The sequence below is a fragment of the Carcharhinus amblyrhynchos genome, chromosome 10 (assembly GCF_965287045.1).
Source record: "Carcharhinus amblyrhynchos chromosome 10, sCarAmb.v2.hapA, whole genome shotgun sequence".
Taxonomy (NCBI): Eukaryota; Metazoa; Chordata; class Chondrichthyes; order Carcharhiniformes; family Carcharhinidae; genus Carcharhinus; species Carcharhinus amblyrhynchos.
Window position 1 is genome coordinate 32,337,618 of NC_137333.1, and position 23,273 is coordinate 32,360,890.

At 41.8% G+C, this 23,273-nt stretch overlaps 1 protein-coding gene across 1 annotated transcript in view; it reads right to left on the minus strand.

Moving 5' to 3' along the window:
* myo16 (myosin XVI) overlaps window positions 1-23,273 on the minus strand; it is a 427,405-nt gene that overhangs the window by 309,883 nt on the left and 94,249 nt on the right. The window contains exons 5-6 of the mRNA XM_080196877.1: window positions 7,626-7,750; window positions 5,712-5,837 (exon numbers count right to left, since the gene is read on the minus strand). Coding sequence (XP_080053003.1) covers window positions 5,712-5,837; window positions 7,626-7,750 — 251 coding nt within the window. The remainder of the gene's footprint in view (window positions 1-5,711; window positions 5,838-7,625; window positions 7,751-23,273) is intronic.

Here is a 23,273-nt window from a genome sequence, read left to right on the forward strand (position 1 = left end):
AAGAAATGGGAAGAGACATAGCCCGACACTGTCACTGATGCATGATGTGCGCACAACACAACCCTGGTCCCATAAAAATTAAGATGGGACACCAGCACGACCAAAGCGACCCTGGGAACATATGCAAGTAGATTTCACAGGGCCACTACCACAATCCCATGGCAAAACCTATTGTCTGGTTATTGCAGACCAGTTCACTAGGTGGGTAGAAGCGTCCTCTACTACAAATTGAATTGCTACTATGGTGGCGAGAATATTGACAGAATAAGTAATCCCTTGATGGGGAGTACCCCTACAAATTGATTCGGACCAAGGGACGCACTTCACCGGAAAGGTGGTAAAAACATTCTGCCAACTGACGGGGATAAAACAAAAATTCCACACCCCTTACCACTGAAATGGTGGAATGTATGAATAGGACGCTTAATGATGCACTGGCCAGAGCCATACAAACATCATGAAAAATGTGGACAGAAGTATTGCCCAATATATTAATGAGGCTAAGGGCTACCACAAACCAGAAAACCGGATTAACCCCTTATGAGTTGATGACAGGACCGGCAATGCAATTACCAGAAAGCATCGTAACAGGTAGGACGAATATAGGTCCACTAAAAGAAAAAATCAGGAGATATGTTTTGGAACTAAGCACCCAACTAAAAGGGATTCACAAATTGGTAAAAGATAGAGAAAAAAGACGCACAGAGAGAGCTTGAAATGCTCCCTGACATCCCAACAGAATGGGGTCTTCACTGAGATACAGGTTTCTTGGATCACTATCTTGGGGGTTGGGGGGGGTGGTGGGGGGCATATTGTTTGTGGACCAACAGTCCTGAGAAACAGCACTTCAAAAGCACTGGAGGCTGTCAACCAAGAAATGGCTGAATTGAGATTATGCACACAGCAGACACGATATGCAGTGGACTATCAGTTAGCACAACAAGGGGGAGTATGTACAATCATAGGAATCAAATGCCTAACCCACGTCACACACGAATCCTATAACATTACCCAAGTCATTAATAACATCAGAGAACAACTTGATAACTTCAGACAGGGACCCAAGAAAGGAAGTAGCTGGCTGGAATGGCTGGTGGGGGGATGCTGGGGATCCTATTTACTGCATGATTGGTCATACTCATTTCAATTGTAATTGTCTGTTGCCTAATTGTTGGATGCCTTAATGTCTGTTGTAAAGCAATGGTGACACGAATTGTGCCAGGAGCCAGTGTAACCATCAAGGAAGAATACACGATGGGTTCCTCTGAAGACGACAAAGAAGGAAAGAAGAAGATAGACCTCTACATGTAAAGATGCAGCTGTTAGTCTGGGGAATATTAAATCATAATCCTGACCAAACAGGGGGAATGTTGTGGGGGAATTAAAGTGACGGACACAAAATGGTTACATTGGAAGGGACATTAACAGGCACTGGCTTTTAGCACAGAGTTAATTAGAAGTTAAAACATGCAGGATCCGAAATGCTGCAGGAAGCTGGTCAGAGCTTGAAGCACTTTAGATAAGGGCAGACCCAGAACAAGGAGTCCGAGGTCAGCCACAGATGGGGACATAAATACATAAATGTAACAAGATCAGTCACTAAATAGATCAAAACCAGTCATTGATAGAGGACATAACTGCCTAAATGTATCCATTCTATGTACAATATGTTAACTGTCCATGTCCGTATCTGTCTGCTTGTAATGATGTGTTAACTACCGATGTCTGTGTCTGCCTACTCAATTTGTAACGATGTGTTAACTGCTAATGTCTGTACTGCCTATTGTCTAAAAGATATAAACATGATCAACTACCATTGTGTAGTTGAGAAGGTAGCTGCCAAGTACTGTGGAGTACCACTGTTTTCTCCCAAAGCTTCATGTCTGAAATAAAACTGTATTGTTGAAACCTCCAAGGCTGATCTGAAGTGATAAATTTCCACAACATTGTAAAAACCCATCTGGTTCACTAATGCCCTTGAGGGAGGAAAATCTGCCATCCTTACCTAGTCTGGCCAACAAGTGACTCCAGACCCACAGCAATGTGATTGACTCATACATATCCTCTGAAATAGCCTGGCAAGCTACTAAGATGTATCAAACCACAAAGACGTATAAAAGGACTGAAATCAGATGGACCACCGAGCATTGACCTAAGCACAACATAGCCAACTCAGCTATATTGACCTGCAAACTATTACTTACTAACCTCTGGAGTAAACTGACAAATTTAGGAGAGCTGTCTCACAGTCTAGTCAAACAACAGCCTGGTACACTCATACTTGCAGAATCATACCTTATAGATTATGTCTCAAACACCATCACTAAGTATGTCTTGTCTCACTGGCAGGACAACCCAGCTCACTTTTAACATTTAAGTGGGCTCACTTTTAACATTTAAGAAAAACTTGGACAGGTACATTGGTGAGAGGGGTGTGGAGAGATATGGTCCAGCTGCAGGTCAGTGGAATTAGGCAGAAAAATGGTTCGGCACAGCCAAGAAGGGCAAAAAGGCCTGTTTCTGCGCTGTAGTTTTTTATGGTTCTATGGTTCTAAGTGAAAGCACAGTGGTTTACTTCCAGGTGGATGTTGCCCTGGGAGTCCTCAACGTCAACTCTGGACTCCATAAAGAGTGGTGGCACCAGGTCAAACGTGGGCAAGGAAACCTTCGGCCTATTACCACAAGAAACTGGACAAACTCAACCTGGCTAATTACTGACCTACAGTCTACTCTTGAAATGATGGAAGGGGTCATCAACAACGCCATCAAGCAGCACTTGCTTAGAGTATGCTGCTCACTAATGCTCAGTTTGATTACACGCATCATTGAACCTCCAGTGATCAATATCCTGTCGGTTACCATTCACCAGAAACTGAACTGAACTCACCAAATAAATACAGTGACTATAAGAGCAGGTCAAAGGCTAGTAATCCTGTGGAGTAACTCCTCCTGATGCCCCAAAGCCTAGTCACAATTTACAAGCCACAATTCAGGTGTGCAATGCAATACTCTTTACTTGCCTGGATGAATGCAGCTCCAACAACACAAGAAGCTTGACAATATCCAGAACAAAGCAGCCCGTTTAATTAGCAATCTATCCATAAACATTCACACTTTCCACTACCAACACACAGTGGTAGCATTATGTACCAACTACAAAATGCACTGTAGAAATTCAACAAGGCTCCTTAAACATATCTAGAAGGACAAGGAGATCAGACACATGGGCACATCAACTGCAAGTTCCCCTCTAAGCAACTTACCGTATGACTTAAATAAAGGCAAAATACTACAGGTGCTGGAATCTGAAACACAAAAAAAATGCTATAAATCTCAGCAGTTCTGATTGCATCTGTGGGGACACAATAGAGCCAACGATGCAATTGATGAAAGGTCATCCTGAATTGAAACGTTAGCTCTATTCTCTCTGTACAGACGCTGTCAGACCTGCTAAGATTTTCCAGTACTTTCTGTTTTTTCTTCAACATCCGACTTCCTCCCCGACAGCATCCATAGGTGTACCTACACCACATGGACTGCAGCAGCTCGAGAAGGCAGGTCACCTCCACCTGCTCATACCAACCTAGCCAGCAATGCCCACATCCCATGAATGGATATAAGAAAAAAAATTCCACCAGACATATACATTGAAAGAGAGACTCTGGAATATGTTGACTACTTCCAATACCTTGGCAGCCAAAAGACCACCACTGAAGAGGGGATCCAACACGACATCACCTGTGCATCTCCAGCTTTCTGTAAACTACGGGAGTAAATGTTTGACAATAAACCCTTCTGCAAGCCAGAGCAATTGTCATCCCCACATTCCTGTACTGCAGTGTTAGCTGGACTGCGTATAACTGACACACATAACAGCACTAGTGAAATTCCATCAGCAATATCTCTGCTGCATCCTCTAGACTCAACGGGAAGACAGTCCAACAAATACTAGTGTCCTTCATCAAACCAGCCCCATAGACATTCTACTGCATCAACAATGTTGCACTGGACACTGTGGCTGGATGGGCAAAATGTATCTCCTCCATCAGGTTCCATTTTCTTAACTCTGGTTATGTTCCAGAGGAGGACAAAGAAAACAGTACAAAGAACACTAACCTTACTGTACTCCATATGCACCTATGACTATGTGGCCAAATTCCCCTCTAATTTGATTTTCAAGTTTGCTGATGACACCACCGAAGTGGATCGAATCTTAAGCAATGATGAGACAGAGTATAGGAAACAGCTAGAGAATCTGGCGAACTGCTGCAATGACAATGATCTCTCCTTCAACGTCAGTAACGTGAAGAAGATAGTCATCGAGTTCAGGAAGCATAATGCAGAATATGAATGAAATGAAGTGGGAATGGCCCAGAGCTTCAGGTTTCTTGGTGTCCTGCTCACCAACAACCTGTCCTGGTCCCTCCATAACAATGCTACAGTTAAAAAAGCCCACTAATTCTTCTACTTTCTCAGGAGGCTAAGGAAATTTGGCATGCCCACTAAAACTCTCACCAGCTTCTACTGATGCACCATAGAAAGCATACTTTCAGTTGCATCGCAGCATGGCATGGCTCCTGTTCTGTCCAAGACTGCAGTAAACTACAAAAAGGATCGTGAACAAAGTCGAATCCATCACGCTATCCAGTCTCCACCTTTAAGATGCTACAAAAAACGTTGCTGTTTGATCAAGGATTTGGTTAACTTGTCCTAATTATTTGGCTCAATTTTTAAATCTGACTGCATTCCTTTTAATGAAAAGACATTTAACTATGCTAAAGGTGTTAGTTACAGAATTAGCAACAACTTTCATACACGAAATGTATATATATATTTGAAAATGAAACAATTGTGGAGCAAGAGGAAAGAGCAGAGAAGTTTAACTAGTGGTATTTAAAAATGACTAACTTAAAAAAGACATTGTAGCAACATAGCTAGTGAACCGACTGTCTTGTTTCCAATCCAGCTTTCAATGGTTAATAAATCTTTACAATTTACCAGTTAAAGAATTCATTCTTGTTGGGAGGTTAAGTCTTGTGGAACCTGACTTAATCTATATTGGGGATTTATTGCACGCCATAAATTGACTTAAAAACATTCAGCAACAAAAATGAGGAGGTGAGGAGTGATCTTATTGGCTTGCCATACCAGTGACGAAACGATAGGATTGGGCAAGAGGTGAAAATTCCTTGCACGAGTTTCTCACTTCTCACAATGTTACAAACCCTGTTCTGCCAGCGAAATCAACTTCACACCCAGGAAGGATGTGTAGCTGATTTAAATACTCATTTATTAATTTCAATGTAATTAGTGAGTCTCAAATGTTTTTCTACACTGGCAAACCAGGGCACCAGTGCAATGGCGCCCTCAGAGCTCAGCAGCTGGCTTCCCAGTCTCCCTCCTGGAGAGTATCACATTTTGCCTCAATTTCTTTTTTAAATGTCATACAATTATATTTATGAGCTCGCCCAAAAAATGATGCAGTTCTTTCCTGTTTTCACGTTCATTTGGCACTTAGAATTTTATTGGTAAGATGTCCCCCGTGAGTTATTTTCCCGATGATTATGAGACTCTGAGCGTTTACTTGCTTTCCCCAGGAATTATAAGACTTCCAACATTGCAGGTAAGAAAACAATCACAAATTCCCATGAAAAAATCTGATAATTCTGGTGAGAGAGCGAAACAAGACAGAAGTTAAGATTTTTATTTACCTGTCCATATTTTGCAGCTAGGTGAAGTGGTGTCCAGTAACAGTTATCAGGGATATCAGTGTCAGCACTGTTCTCTAGAAGTAGGGCGGAAACATCTTTATAGCCACTAGCACATGCCATGTGTAACTGCAACAGTAAAAATTAATACATTAATAAACAAACTATGAAAGCCAAAAAGATAACTATGAAGTCTTATATAAATGCAACACATGAACACATAATTATTGTGAAAAGAATACCTAGGACTGGGCTACAAAGAAACTAAATTGACTAAAAACGGATGCTCTTTGCAGAAAATGCCATGTTACTCACAGTTACGTGCACACAATCAATCATAGAATCATAGAAACCTGACAGTGCAGAAACAAGACATTCGGCCCACCAACAACAATCCCACCCATGGCCTATCCCCCTATCCCTAAGTATTTACCCGCTAATCCCTCTAACCTGCGCATCCAAGACACTAAGGGGTGATTTAGCTTGGCCAATCAACCTAACCAACCAGATGATGGGAAACTACTACTGGAGACATCGATTGTTATGGACATTTTTAGCTGCTTTGATGATTTCACTGCCAACAAAATCTGAAAGTCAACAATGCCTGAATGAATGCAAAGGATTTTAGAAATCTCATTCCAGTGGAATGAATGATAATACATTTCCTTTCAGTTGAACTATCCCAAAACAGTTGTTAAATTCAGAGAGCTGGGGAGCAACTTTGAATTTCAGGTTTTATCGCTGCCTTAAAAATATAGTAATAAATTTAAACTCAATTTGAATTGAAAATGAATTTTTTTTTAGTGTTATAAACCATTAAACAGTGTAATCACTGGGATAATTATAACCCAACACTGCTATTGCCTCAGCTCTGCTGCTGGAATTCTCATTCATAATTTTGTTACCTCTATACTTCACTGCTCCAGCACAAAAACTGCTGGCCTCCTACTTTTTATACTTGATAAATTTGAGGTTATCCAAACTCTGTACTCATTCACACCAGTCTTGTTCATCCATCACCCCTGTGCTTACTGACAGACATTGGCTCCTGGCTAAGCAATGCCTTAAATTCAAAATTAACATTCTATTTTTAAATCCCCCCCTGTTTTGTCCCTCCCTATCTGTGCAATCTTCTCCAGCTCTACAACCCCCTGAGAGATTTGTGCTTCTCTCATCTTGGACTCTAAATATTCCATAATTTGTTGTCAGCCATCTAAATATTGATGGCTCCTCCCACACAAATCCCTGTGCCTCTCAAATTTGGTGTCATTCACAAAATTAGGAATTGCATATTTGCAATGCAAAGTCTAAAACAATAATGTAAATTGTGAACAACAGTGGACACTCTAACACATCAATCTGAAGTGGAACTCCATGCAAATTAATTCAAGGGAGATTATTGAAGAAATAGATAAAACTTCAAAACCCTCTTCCTCATACACACCACACATATAGGTTAACTTTAAAATGGAAGGGAAAAGGATTTCATTGCACCAATGCAGCATAACACAAAATATTCCGCCAAATATTTTTGACATGATGAGTGGCATGGAAATAAATCCAAAAAAATTATTGGATTTACTGAATTATACACAGTTTTCCATACCAAGAACTTTCCTATAGTTAGCCCCAAGGGTAATGCAAATAGCAGCAATGAACTGTGAAATCTATAAACTTTGTGAAATCTGTGTTGGTGTAAATTCGATGGGCCAATGGGCCTCTTCTGCACGATATAATTTATGATAAACCTCTTTGGACAACTAAGTATCCAGCAGGCATTAGTGCACCAAAGCTTTACTTTTGAACAGTGCATGTATTAAAGTGTTGCTTTGTCAAATAATAGAACACAAATGAACATACAAAAAGGTCAGTCAAGTTTGATGGACTAAACTGGGTTAAAGCAATTGAAGATCTTACCAATGTGACTCCTTCATCATTCATTTGATTGATATTTCCACCAGTTGCCAGGAGATTCTTAACATCTGCCAACATTTTTGAAGGACGCTGCAACTTCATCTGCCGTAAGGAATTTGCATCAACACCTGTAGTAACATGTGAATTCAACATGAATAGCTGGAATATTCTGCAACACACAGCACAAATTGAGAAAGAAAAATGCTGCCTGTGATCTTACTGTAAGACAAAGGTAGGTTTCAAGAGAATTACAAAACAATAACATGCATTTATATGGCTCCTTTGTTGTAATAAAATATATTAAGGTATTTTTTTGGAGCTTTGCCAAATAAAATTTGACACTGAGGGGGTGATTTCCTGGACCCATGCACTCAGGTGCAAATTGCGTAGTGGCCATGCGATGTCAGAGAATTGCAGAGGAGGGGCCAAGCGCATTTAACACCAGCAAGAATCCTTTTTGCATATTTAGCATATTTAAATATTCATTTAAATAGATTTTGCCAGTTTCAAACTGGGTTCAATCTATTCACGGGATTCTCTGTCTCCTGGGCACAGTGGGAACCCAACGTCAATCATTACTTATCTCTACAAATGGAGGCCAGACATGATGGGCGCAGAGGAGTGCTTGGAGGCCACTGAAGGCCCCAGGTGATCAGAAACATGGCTGGGCAGTGCCAATTTGGCACTGCCCCTAGCATTGGTGGGGCAGGGGCCTAAGGGGAGAACTATTGGAAGGCTCCAACCCAGCGTTCTGTAAGTTGGAAAGCGAAATCAGGCTGGCAATCTGTGTTTGGGGGGAGGGGGGAGGGAGCAGGGGGTTCCCAATGTTCCTGGGGGCAGGGAGGATGTCTTCAATTTAGCTTTTTGAGATTGGGGTGCTCTTTAGGCCCTGCCCATCTCTAATCCAGTGCAAAAAACTCAAAGTTTAATTTTTTGACAAGTAGAATTAAAAAGAACTTAAGAAATAGGAGCAGGAGTAGGTTATTAAGCAGAGAAGTTATTCTGTAGAATCTTGGTTGGACCTCGCCTGGGGTATTCAAAGGAGATTCTGGACCAAGTGCAAAAAAGATGACATTGAAACTGAGGGCATGTACTTATTAAAAAGTGCTGTACGAGAAGGGAGAACACATTTTGAGTGAAATCGCAACCAATATTTCTCCTTTTTGGGGATTCCAATACCAGGGGTCAAAATACAAGGCAGTCATTAATAAGTACGATAATGAATTCAGGAAGGACATCTTTACCCAACAATATGAACAGTAAAAATGTAAACACACTACCACAAAATGTAGTCAAACTAGATAACGAGCAGGATTCTCTGACCTACCTGGCTCTGTCTCTCATGAGTGCCAGCGTTGGACTGGGATAAACACAATAAGAAGTCTCACAACCAGGTTAAAGTCCAACAGGTTTATTTGGTAGCACAAGCCACTAGCTTTCGGAGCACTGCCCTTTCATCAGGTGAGTGGGAGTTCTGTTCACAAACAGGGCATATAAAGACATAAAATCAATTTACAAAATAATGGTTGGAATGTGAGTCTTTACAGGTAAACAGGCCTTAAAGGTACAGACAACGTGAGTGGAGATAGGGTTAAGCACAGGTTAAAGAGATGTGTATTGTCTTCAGCCAGGACGGTTAGTGAGATTTTGTAAGCCCAGGTAAGTCGTGGGGGTTACAGGTAGTGTGACATGAACCCAAAATCCCAGTTAACGTCGTCCTCAAGTGTGCGGAACTTGGCTATCTCCCTTTGGGGAGACCATGCAGACGTGACAACAACAGATGAATGAACACCACTCGACATTCACCAGGCAAGACCATTCTCTTCCTGTTGGGGAACACTTCAGCGGTCATGGGCATTCGGCCTCAAATCTTCGGGTAAGTGTTCTCCAAGGCGGCCTTCATGACACACGACAGCACAAGGTCTCTGAGCAGAGACTGATAGCCAAGTTCTGCACACTTGAGGATGGCCTCAATCAGGATCTTGAGTTCATGTAACACTATCTGTAACCCCCATGACTTGCCTGGGCTTGCAAAATCTCACTAACCGTACTGGCTGGAGACAAAACACATCTCTTTAATCTGTGCTTAACCCTCTCGCCACGCACACTGCCTGTACCTTTAATACTTGATTACTTGTGAAGACTCACATTCCAACCATTATTTTGTAAATTGAGATTGTGTCTTTATATTCCATGTTTGTGAATAGAACTCCCACTCACCTGATGAAGGGGTAACGCTTGGAAAGCTAGTGTCTTGTGCTAACAAATAAACCTGTTGGACTTTAACCTAGTGTTGTGAGACTTCTTATTGTGTTTCTCACGGCAGGAGATGGCACTCTGTTCACAAATAGAGGGGTTTTCTGGTCCTGCCAGTATCAATGGAATTTCCCATTGATTTCACCCTATGCCAACAGGAAACCTGCAATGGGGGTCCATCACCAACAAGACCATAAGTTCCCTTTGGTGCTGTATTCTGGCCAATGTTTAACAGAAAGCCAGATAATCACGGTAAGTGAGAAAGTAATAGATACAAGTTGATCAGGTTAGAAGAGATAATAGGAGGATTGCATACAGTGTATTTGCCAACATGAACTTGTTGGGTCAAATTGCTTGTTTTATGCCGTAGACTACATAATTCTACAGAAAATCAAAGGGTACTTTAACAGAAAGGCTGTTAGGCTGGCAGTCAAGAATCATCCAAACAATGAAACTGCATTCCAATCAATGTGGCACTGCTGTGCGCTGCAGGATGGTGGAGTGGATAGCCTGTTCACGGACTGGGCAGACACTCAAGTGAAAAAATCTTCCAGAACGAATCCAAGCAGGGTTGGCAACTCGATCTGTTTTGTTGTTTTAATTTATAAAGACAACATAGCAAAATATCTTTCATTATCAACTCACAATACCATGAACATAATTTCCATTCTACTGAAGTTTTATTGGCAGATTGTCAAATATTTCATAAATAATCTTGCAGCATTTTTAAGCTACATTATATTTTCCAGATTGATTTTACTTTTTCAAAAACAACTGAAGCAGATAAACATTGATACTTTTTGATAGAAACTGAAATAGCATGATGTTAAAGTCATTACATTAGTTGGGCTGAGAGTGTTCTTCAAATGAATTCCAACTTTGGTTTTAATTGTTTATGTTTAAATCATTAGCTTCATGTTTGCATCATAATATAAATGTTTGTATAACAATTTTTTTATTGGAAATAAGCTGTAACACTCTCATAAGACCAATATGAATAAAGATGATCCAAAGGCCAATTAACACAATAGATTCAGAATTTACTCCAAATAAACTAGGCTACTGTAATTTCCATTGCAACTGAAAATTACCAAATTAATTCATTAATTGCCAAAATAAAGATGATTTGACTTTAGACAGGATGTGAAGGTGGGTGGAATTCTCCCAAGCTCCCACTGGCAGATTCAAGGTGGACAAGGTGGGAAAGAATGGTGGGAATGTGATGTCCCTATTCAAAAAGGGATAGAGGCAAAAAGTAGGGAACTATAGGGTAGTTAGATTGACCTCTGTGGTGAGGAAGTTGCTGGAATCAATCATTAAGGAGGAAATGAATGAACATTTGGAAATATAAAACTCAATGTATCACTGTCAGCATGGTTTTATGAAGGGTAAGTCATACTTGACAAGCTTGTTTGAGTTGTTTGAGGACATAACCAGAAAGGTGGATAGTGGGGAACATGTGGATGTGGTATATCTAGACTTCCAGAGGCATTTAATAAGGTGCCACATAAAAGACTGATCTGGAAAGTGAGATCGCAGGGAATTGGGGGTAGAGTGTTAGATTGGATTGAGGATTGGTTGACTGACAAAGCAGAGGGTCGGGATAAATGGGCCCTTCTCTGGCTGGCAAAATGTAATTAGCAGGGTGCCACAGGGATCAGTCCTCAGGCCTCAACTGTTTATAATCTATATAAATGATCTGCAAGTAGGGACAGAGAGTAACATAGCAAAATTTGTTGATGATACTAAAATAGGTGGGAAAACAGGCAGTAAAGAGGATATAAAGATTTTACAGATGAATATGGATCGGCTAGCAGAATGGGCCAGAACCTGGCAGATGGAGTTTAATGTGGATAAGTGTGAGGTTATCCATTTTGGCAGAAAAAAAGAAAGGCAAATTATTACCTAAATGGGAAGTAGATTCAAAGTGCATTACTTCTTGGCCTTTTGGCCAAGATCAAGGCTACCCAGGGTAGCCAATGAGATTAAACTAAAGCTTTGCCTGACGCAATTTTTTTAAAGCCATCTGGGCCTTTCGGCTAAGAAGAACATCAGATTGAGCCTGGGAGGGGATGTAATATCTCATCCTGTCAACTTGAATCTTGTTTGGTTGAGCCCAAGATGGAGTGTATATCCTGTCTTGTCAGCTTAGATCTGGTTTGTCCCTCATCAGGAGACTCTGGTTGGACTTAATTGGCTTTTGGATTAGGAATAAAGTACCAAAAAAAAGAAAAGAATGCATCTGGGTTGAGGGATCTGGGTGTCTATGTTCATGAATTACAGAAAGTCGGGATGCAGGTGCAGCACATAATAAAAAAGGCAAATGGGATGTTGGCATTTATTGCAAAGGGACTGGAGTGTAAGAGTAGAGAAATGTTGTTGCAATTATATAGGGCATTGGTGAGACCACATCTGGAGTATTGCACCCAGTTTATGGTCTCCTTATTTAAGGAAGGATGTGGTGGCATTGGAGGCAGTTCAGAGAATGTTCACCAGGTGGATTCTGGAGATTGAAGGAGTTGACGTTTGAGGGAAGATTAAACTTGGAGGTCACCCATTGCCAGTGGCCCTGTAGATCACAGCTGCACTGAATTTTTATGCCAACAGCTCATTTCATGTTGAATGGTAGCCTCTGTAGCATTTCCCGGTCTGTCACACATAAGTGCATCAACTTTGACCGGAACCAGGCTAGCTAGGATGCCAGGGCCATAGGGTTTGCCTGCGTAGTTGGCCTGCTCCAAATGCAGAATCTGATTGATTCCACATAAGTGGCTCTGTGATCCCCATGGCAAGGGTCACCATTTATTCCCTCAATGTGCACATTGACACAGACAATGCAATGTGTATTATGCTGGTGTGTGCCCTTTCCCCAGGAGCTGCCATGATAGCTACATTCTTGGATGCTCTTAAATCTGGCTGTCTTTGAGGGAGAGCAGTAGCTGGAGGGATTTTTTGATTTGATTTATTATTGTCAAATGTATTAACGTACAGTGAAAAGTATTGTTTCTTGCATGCTATACAGGCAAAACATACTGTTCATAGAAAAGGAAATGAGAGAGTGCAGAATGTAGTGTTACTGCCAAAGCTAGTGTGTAAAGATCAACTTAATGCAAGGTAAGCCCATTCAAAAGTTTGACAGCAGCAGGGAAGAAGCTGTTCTTGAGTCAGTCGGTACATGACCTCAGATTTTTGTATCTTTTTCTCGAAGGAAGAAGGTGGAAGAGTGAATTTCTGGGGTGTGTGGGGTCCTTAATTGTGCTGGCTGCTTTGCTGAGGCAGCGGAAAGTATGGACAGTCAACGGATGGGAGGCTGGCTTGCATGAAAGCTTGGGCTACATTCACAATCTTTTATAGTTTCTTCTGGTCTTAGGGCAGAGCAGAAGCCATCTCAAGGTGGAATACAACCAGAAAGAACGCTTTCTGTGGTACATCTATAAAAGTTGGTGAGAGTCATAGCTGACATGCTAGCCTTCTGAGAAAGTAGAGGCGTTGATGGGCTTTCTTCACTATAGTGTCGGCATGGGGGGGACCAGGACAGGTTGCTAATTACCTGGACACCTAAAAACTTGAAGCTCTCGACCCTTTCTACTTCATTCCCTTTGATGTAGGCACGATATGTTCTCCTTTATGCTTCCTGAAGTTGATAATATTCTCCTTCGTTTTGTTGACATTGAGGGAGAGATTATTGTTGCAGCACCAGTTCACCAGATTCTCCATCTCATTCCTGTCCTCTGTCTCGTCATTGTTTGAGATCCGACCCACTACGGTTGTGTCATCAGCAAACTTGAAAATCGAATTGGAGGGGAGTTTGGCTGCACAGTCATAGGCATACAAAGAGTATAGTAGGAGGCTGAGAACAGCTGTGGGGCACCTGTGTTGAGGATTGTCGTGGAGGAGGTGCTGTTGCCTATCCTTACTGATTGTGGTCTGTGAATCAGGAAGTTCAGGATCCAGTCACAGAGGGAGGCGCTGAGGCTCAGGCCACAGAGTTTGGAGATGAGTTTTGTGGGCATAATAGTGTTGAAGGCTGAGGTGTAGCCAATAAATAGGAACCTGTCAAAGATTCCTTGTCACCTAGATGTTCCAGGGTTGAGTGCAGGACCAGGGAAATGGCGTCTGCTGCAGATCTGTTATGGCAGTAGGCAAACTATAGTGGATCCAGCTAGTCCAGGAGACTGGAATTGATTTGTGCCATGACTAACCCTTCAAAGCACTTCATAATGATGGACGTCAGAGCCACCGGCCAATGGTCATTAAGGCATATTGTTTAGCTTTTCTTAGGTACTGGGATGATGGTTATCTTGAAGAAAATAGGGACAACAGATTGTTGTAAAGAGAGGTTGAAGATGTCACTGAATACCTCCACTAACTGATCAGCACAGGATCAGAATGCACGTCTGGGTACCCCATCCGGGTCAGTTGCTTCCCATGGGTTGATCTTCAAGAAAGCTTCTGTGATAGTTGCAATGATGATGCCAGACACAGGTTCATTCTGGACTTCCAGGGTAGAGGGCAAGGTCTCACTGACCTCTTGCTCAAAATGGGTGTCGAATGCATCGAGCTCATCAGGGAGAGAAATTGGAACCGGCAATTTTACATGCCTTCATCTTGTAGCCTGTTATGTCTTGCAGACCTTGCATAGTTGATGGGGTTCTGTGTGGCACTCTAGCTTGGTCCAGTCCTGTCTTTTGGCATCTTTGATGGATCTCCTTCGATCGTATCTAGCTCTCTTGTGTAGCTCAGTGTCGCCTGACTTGAACACCTCAGACCTGGATTTCAGCAAGCAGTGGATATCCCTGTTCATCCATGGTTTCCAGTTAGGGAACACACGGGTTTGCTTCTTTGGCACACAGTCTTCTACACCCATACTGATGAAGTCAGTTACTGTAATGGCGCACTCGTTCAGGCTGGTCACAGAGTTTTTAAATACGGAGAGTCCACTAACTCCAAGCAGTCCCATAGGGGATCATCCAACTCCTCAGACCAACATTGTCCAAATCGTTAATGGATTCTTCCACTTCAGTTTTTGCTTGTCAGCCGGGGCAGGGGCACAGCCTTGTGGTCTGAGTTGCCAAAGTGTGGGCGGGCGATAAAGCAGGCATGTTTGATATTTGTGTAGCAGTGGCCTAGGATGTTTGGGCCTCTGGTAGAGCAGGAGACGTGTTGGTGGAAACCTGGTAGTATGCTCTTGAGCTTGGCCTGATAGAAATCCCCGGCCATGATGAACAAGGCCTCGGGATGTTTCATCTCAAGGCTATTCGTAGTGGTGTATATTTTGTCTAGCGCAATCTTCACATCCTCTTCATGGCTCCTCGGAGATAAGGGGTATCCACTCAGCAGGTAGCTGATCACACCAGTGCAAAGACCATAAACACCCAAAGAGACTCAATACAATGAGGCTCATGTGTTTATACATGTTCTGGCCAAGCAGATGCAGCTCCAGTGCCTGAACCAGTTGGGTTCCTCCGGTACAACCCACAGAAAACAATCACACATCTTCTTGGTGTGCTGCACACTCCATAATCTGGCACTAAAAAGGGGTGAGGAATTATATGAGGCAGAAATGGAGGACCAACACAACTCTTCAGGTCGGAACAACCCTCCTGGGAGGCAGAGGAAGGACATTGGACAATGACCTTGTGAGGTGGCTGGGAGTGAGGTCACCATGGAAGTATGATGGGTGTGTTAAGCGGTGCAGGTGGATGTAAGAAAACAGTGATTTACCCTGGCTGTATAAAGAAGATTGTTTGTCTTCTTCCTGCACTGGATCAGTGTCTTCTTCTGCAAAGAGCTGCTGCTTACTCGTGCTGACATTGCCTCCTAGGCAGAGTTAGCCACCTTTCTGGCAGGCTATCTGCCTGTGCGAGGATCGAAGATATCATGCCTCTGCTCCACACCATCTTGTATCTTGGTGAGCTCTCCCTGAGAAAGATGGGGTTGTCTGCTGGCGGCCACAGCTCCCAACTGGATTTGGAACAAATGCAGGGGAAGCATTTAAAGGGAAAGCAACCCCCCCTCCTCCCCACACACACCCCTCCCACTGCTTGCTGAGATAAAATCATTCTGGGGTGAGCAAATCAGAATCAAGATGAAACTCAAGACAATTTTTTTTCAAAGTGACTGCAGATACAGCGATGATGCTGTTGGGATTCTCTCCAGTTTTATCACTGAAATTGACACTTAAAAAAATGAGCAGAATTCCAGCCCATTCTTTTTTGCTTGGAGAGTCATGCCAATTGAAACAGAGTAGCTCATCTACTGAAAGATATATATATAGCATTCTTTTGAGAATTGAGCTTTCTTCAAAAGCTAAAATTCAATGGCACACCAATTAAGTTAGTGCTTGTCACATCCTTCCTGTGTGTTTACTACATCCCACAACCTTTATTTCAGGATCAGTTCAAACCGTCACTTTCCTCACCTATTTGATGAGTCAGCTGTATGCTTTACACCATCCATGGTAAACGGATGGATTTAAATATCAGAATTCTATGAAAAACTGACTGAAGTGAAATTAAATAGCTCTTGTAAAGAACTACACAAGCCTTATTGAGTGTAACTTATTGTATACCTTTAATTAGTTAATTATGATCTATGCTTATTTATTAGTCACAACGGGCTTACATTAACACTGCAATGAAGGTCTTGTGAAAATCTCCTAGTCGCCTCGCTCCGGCGCCTGTTGGGGTACGTTGGGGGAGAATTTAGCATGGCTAGTGCACCTAACCAGCACGTATTTTGGACTGTGGGAAGAAACCAGAGCACCCAGATGAAATTCACGCAGGCATGGGGAGAATGTGCAGACTCCACACAGACAGTGACCCAAGCCAGGAATCAAACCCAAATGATGTGAGACAGCAGTGCTAACAACTGTGCCACCCTGTACATTATCAGATAGGAATTTATGTAATATATCATGATTTTAGTCTTAAAATAGTCTGCAGTGTGAAGTTATTCAAGTAAGAAGCATTACTAAAGATTTCCAAGAGTATATATGTGCGACTTAATTTTCACAATAAATAGTCCACTTTTGAGTTTAGCATTTGCGTTCAAATGTTAGAAAACAAAACTTAACAGCAATGAAAGCACCACTTGATGCAAGTACAGTATTCAGAGTACGTCATCCGGTAACGTACTCAGTATAAAAGTCAGTAACATTCTTCAAGCAAGCCTATATGATAAATATTCACGACCCCAGCAATGATTTATGTTTTCCATTTGTAAAATAGGGAATTAAATTGAATCAACAAAATGAATGTGATACTACAAAAGTGTCAAATCTAAATTTCATTTTCTTCAAATGGTTCTGTATATACGTACAAAATGGAAAAATATAAGTAGTAAGAACAACTTTGAAGGTAAAATGGGAGGAATTGTCTGAAAGCAGGAAATAGTTTGAAAGAAAACAATCCTTATCACAGTAAAATTAAGAGGTTAACATAAAAGGAAAGTCAATTGTATTAGCATATTAACTGTAAAAAGGTTGTCAAAGCGGCAATGGGCCCAATTTGGGACCAGATAAGCTTGCTTTAGCATTTTCATTTGGCGATACCTAGGGATATGTTATTTTCAACTGTTAAATTTCAAAGGGGGAGTAAAAGACTCTTACAGCCAAAGAAGTTTCAGGGAAAGTTTTAATAAGTAAACAAGGGGTGGCACGGTAACACAGTGGTTAGCACTGCTGCTTCACAGCTCCAGGGACCTGAGTTCGATTCCCGGCTTGGGTCACTGTCTGAGTGGAATTTGCACATTCTCCTCATGTCTGCGTGGGTTTCCTCCAGGTACTCCAGTTTCCTCCCACAGTCCAAAAATGTGCAGGTTAGGTTGATTAGCCATGCTAAAAATTGCCCTTAGTGTCCTGAGATGTGTAGGTTAAAGGGATTAGCGGGTAAATATGTAGGAATATGGGGATGGGCCTGGGTGGGATTGTGGTCAGTGCAGACTTGATGGGCCGAATGCCCTCTTTCTGTACTGTAGGAGTTCTATGATTTCTAAATTGTATTTGACCTGAGATTTGGGGCCATGGGAAAAAATGAAATATTTTTATATCTTGGAAAAGTTAAGTTTAAGGAAGTGCTGAACTCAATGGAATTATAGATGGAAAGTAAAGTGGATATAAGGAGAGATTGAGTCATCAAGGTTTATAGCATGGAAACAGACCCTTTGGCCCAACTTTCCATGTTGCTTTTTTTTGAACCACTCAGCTAGTCCTAATTGCCCGCTTTTGACTCATTTCCCTCTATAGTCATCTTATCCACATAACTATCTGAATGTGTTTTAAAAGACAAAATTGTAGCCACTACAACTTCTGTCAGCTTGTTCTAAACACTCACCACCCTCTGTGCAAAAGAATTGTCCCTCTGGACCCTTTTGTACCTCTCCCCTCTCACCTTAAACCCATGCCCTCAAGTTTTAGACCACCTTACCTTTGGGAAAAAATGTTGACTATCTATGTTATCTATGTCCCTCATTATTTTATAGACGTCTACAAAATCACCCCAAAGCCTCCTATACGCCAGGAAAAAAAGTCCCAGTCTATCCAACCTCTCCTTATCACTCAATCCATCAAGTCCCAGTAGCATCCTAGTAAATCTTTTCTGCACTCTTTTTAATTTAATGATATTCTTTCTACAATAGGGCGACCAGAACTGTACACAGAATTTCAAGTGTGGCCTTACTAATGTCTTATACAACTTCAACAAGACTTCCCAACTCCTGTATTCAATGTTCTGACCAACAAAACCAAGCTTGCCAAATGCCTTCTTCAACACCCTGTCCACCTGTGATGCCACTTTCAAGGCGCTATGAACCGATACTTCTAGATCTCTTTGTTCTGTAACTCTCCCCACCCCCATACTATTAACTGAGTAAATCCTGCTCTGTTTCGATCTACCAAAATGCATCATCTCACAGTCTCTAAATCAAACACAATTTGCCATTCATCAGTCCACTGGCCCAATTGATCAATTTCATGTGCAATCCTTCTCGACTGTCCACTATGCCACCAATCTTGGTGTCATTGGCAAACTTACTAGCCGTGCCTCCTAATTATCATCCAAATCATTAATAGAAATGACAAATAACAGTGGAATCAGCACCGATCCCAGGTGTACACCATTGGTCACAGGCCTGCAGTTTGAAAAACAACCTTCTATAACTACCCTCCATTTTCTGTCATCAAGCCAATTTTGTATCCAATTGGCTACCTCACCCATGAGATTTAACCTTATGCAACAACCTACTATGTGGTACCTTGTCAAAGGCCTTGTTAAAGTCCACGAAGACAACATTAACTGCCCTGTCCTTATCTATCTTCTTGGTTACCCCTTCAAAAAATTCAATCAAATTTGTGAGACATGATTTTCCACTCACAAAGCCATGCTGACTGTCCCTAATCAATCCTTGCCTCTCTCAATGCCTGTAGACCCTGTCTCTCAGAATACCATTGAACACTTACTCACTGCAAATGTTAGGCTCACCAACCTTAGGTGTAATGTCCATGCTAAATTTTCCCTCAGTGCACCCGAAGAGGTGCCAGAGTATGGCAGCTAGGGGATTTTCAGAGTAACTTCATTGCATAATGTACATTAGTGTCGCAAAGTCTACTTTGTGACACTAATCAATAAACTTTAAAAAAACATTTTCCACCCTTCATTCTTCAAGCACCTCACTTGTGAACGTTGAGAGCTTATATGTTGGCTGTGAGAGAAAGAACTGCTGGAAACAGGCCTGGGCTCAGAAGTGGTACAGGTTGAATCATACATCCAGCTAAGCCAAACATTATTCAGGCTGCAAAAAGCAGTCCTGTTCTGGATTTCCATAACAGAGTGGATGCAAATTTGCAAGGTTGTGCTGTATGCCTGATTAAAGCAAAAGCAGCTTTACTTCAGGGTAATATCACTGGATTTTTATAGTTAAACATCTACAAGGGAGTATTCCTAGATGGTGTTTACTTGTCAGTCTAACCACACAGAGAGTCTTCTTGGGGAATGTTGCGTAGGATCAATTTGCCTGTGTAACTTTAATCTAGTGTGCTTAAGTTTTCTTTTCTTCTTGTTAATAAACAATTTACTTTTTTTATTTGAAAATGCTCAGATTAGTATGTTTTCTTCTCACTTTCAAAAAAAAGTAGCATATGACCCAGTAAGATAAGTCTCTCATGAGATTAGTAATGTTTATTTATTAGTCACAAGTAAGGCTAATACTAACATTGCAATGAAGTTACTGTGAAATTCCCCTAGTTACCATATTCTGGCACCTGTTTGGGTCAATGCATCTAACCAGAACATCGTTCAGACTGTGGGAGGAAACTGGAGCACCTGAAGGAAACACATGCAGACACGGGGAGAATGTGCAAACAGTGACTCAAGCTGGGAATCGAACCCGGGTTCCTGGCGCTGTGAGGTAGCAGTGCTAACCACTGTGCCACACCTTACTTTGTGCAGCAATTAACATCTGCTGTGTTCATAACAATACAGAAAGTGAAATCTTGTCCAGTAGTTTCTTCATTTGGATAGGGGATGGAACGGAGGGGGTAGAGAGGAGATTGTGGTTATTCAGTAAATTTAGTTATTAAAGTTATCCTGAATCACCAAAGATCATGGCCTCCATTGACTCATTTGAGAACCATGGACTCATAATATAGATGACAATTAAAAATATCTCTGAAACACATGCTGACTTTATTCTATCAATGTAAGAGAAACCTGAATGTCAATACTGTTAATTTATTAGGACTAAGTCATATCCATTTTTATTACCTTCCAGGGCCTTCACCCATCAGGAACTGTCTATGAATATGCCTGACATGTTTGTCCTAAGGATTCACAATTATAGGAGCTATGGTCTAGGATAAATACTCCCTCTTCAGTGGGTTCAGATAATTGGGTATAATTGCCTTCTGGATACAAATACTGAAACCCAGGGTCCTCGAGAAGGAGAATGTTAAAGGTACAGCACTTCGTGAGGCACTGCCAGATATGCCACCCAGAGCCAGAGATGATGGGGAGACTAGCTCTGTGCATTGGTGTTGCAGGTAATTAGGAGAATGTCTGTCAAGGAGAGCCTTTGTGGAGCCTCAGGAGTGGTTCTCAACTGAGTCAATGCAGGCCATGATAATGGTGATTCAGGATAAATCCGCTTCATTAAACAAATGGACAGATATTGTATCAGGCAGCACAGTGGTTAGCACTGCTGCCTCACAGCACCAGGGACCAGGGTTCAATTCCAGCCTTGGGTGATTGTCTGTGTGGAGTTTGCATGCTCTCACCATGTCTGCGTGCGTTTCCTCTAAGTGCTTCGGCTTTCTTCCACGCCCTAAAGATGTGCGGGTTAGGTCGATTGGCAATCCCAAATTGACCGTTAGTGTCAGGGGAATGAGCAGGGTAAACACGTGGGGATATTGGAATAAAGTCTGGGTGGGATTGTTGTCGGTGCAGGCTTGATGGGCTAAATGGCCTCCTTTTGCACTGTAGGGATTCTACGATTCGATGATCTGTGACCTTGCAATGCACCACTGATCTGTACAAAGGTGCTTTCTAGCAGAGCAGTAAGGAGTGATTCTGTACTGAGATGGGTGGAAGTGGGAAATCCACTCAAAGTGCTCCCACTTATCCACAAGTAGCACAACCTCAGGCAATAGTCAATATTTTAACTCATCTTCCAATGGTTGAGTTTTTTCTAAAAACTTGCAGGTAAAACAGTTTTTGGTTAGGAGCTCTAAAACTCAAAAAGATGTTAGCCAAAGTCAGTAGGCAGGTCAGGATTTTGAGCAGCATTGAGTTGGCAAAAAAAACAGTAGAGAGTGTCAGAGAAAGAAATTGTACTTTACTAAGAATATGCACCTGAAATGTTTGACAAAATGTCATGCTCTTAAGGTTCATTTTTTTAGCGACATGGCCTTCAATCTCCAGCAGAGTAGTAGGAGCATGCGCCTCAAGAGGATGATGGTGAGTAGAGGCGGGGGGGACAGGCGGTCAGGTCAGGAAAATGGGAACCCACCTCCAAGCGCTCACATAGAATCATTGATTCCCTACAGTGCAAAGGAGGCCATTTGGTCCATCAAGCCTGCACTGACAATATACTCTCACCCAGGCTCCATTCCTGTAACTCCACACCTTTATTTACTAAGCTCTCTGATACAAAGGGCAATTGAGCATGGCCAATCAACCTAACCCGCACATATTTGGACTGTTGGAGGAAACCGGAGCACCCGAAGGAAACCACGCAGACATGGGGAGAACGTGCAAACTCCACATAGCCACAAGACCGCAGTTGAACCGGGGTTGCAATCTTTTTTTCTTTACATATCCATAGAAACTTTTAAAATTAGTTTTTATGTTGCCTGCTAGCTTACTTTCAAACTCTATTTTTCCCTTCTTAATCAATCCCCTTGCTCCTCCTTTGCTGAATTTTAAACTGCCCCCAATCCTCAGGCCTATTGTTTTTTTCCTGCGAATTTATATGCTTTGTCCTTGAATCTGATACTGCCTCTAATTTCCCTTGTACGACATGGTTTGGCCACAATGCCCTTACCACTCTTGCGCCAAACAGGAATAAACAACTTCTGGTGTTCACCTATTCATTCTTTAAATGCCTGCCATTGCCTGTCCACTTTCTTTCCTTTCTGTAATATTTCTGGTAGTTTTCACTGTTGTGGGCAAGAGTGCCTATTTGAAGAGAGAATCTGCAACTGGATCCAACTGCTCCACACAAACATCAGGAGCTCAGTTTCAATTAATGGGTGGGAATTAGAAAACTTTCAGATCAGAGAAACATATTTTATAGTGAGGAGCTGAAGGAAATCAGCATTAATAAAGAAATGGTTTTGGGGAAATTGATGGGATTGAAGGTGGATAAATCTCCTGGTCCTGATAATCTTCATTCCAGAGTGCTTAAGGAAGTGGCCCTGGAAATAGTAGATCAATTAGTGGTTATTTTCCAAAATTCTTTGGGCTCTGGAATAGTTCCTACAGGTTAGAGGGTAGCTAATTTAAGCCCACTATTCAAAAAGGGAGGTAGAGAGAAAACAGGGATGTATAGACCAGTCAGCCTTCGTTGGTACTGGGGAAGTTGCTAGAGTCTATTATCAAGGATTCCATAACTCAGCATTTGGAAGGCAGTGGTATAATCAGACAAAGTCATCATGGATTTAGAAAGGAAATTCATGCTTGTCAAATCTATTGGAATTTTTTGAGGATGTAACTAGTTGAGTTGACCGAGGAGAACAATTGGATGTGGTTTATTTAGACTTTCAGAAGGCTTTCGACAAGGTCTCTCATAACAGGCTACTGTGTAAAGTTAAAGCACGTGGATTGCAGGTAATGTCTTGAGATGGATAGAAAGCTAGTTAGCAGATAGGAAGCCAAGATTTGGCATAAATGGGTCTTTTTCTGA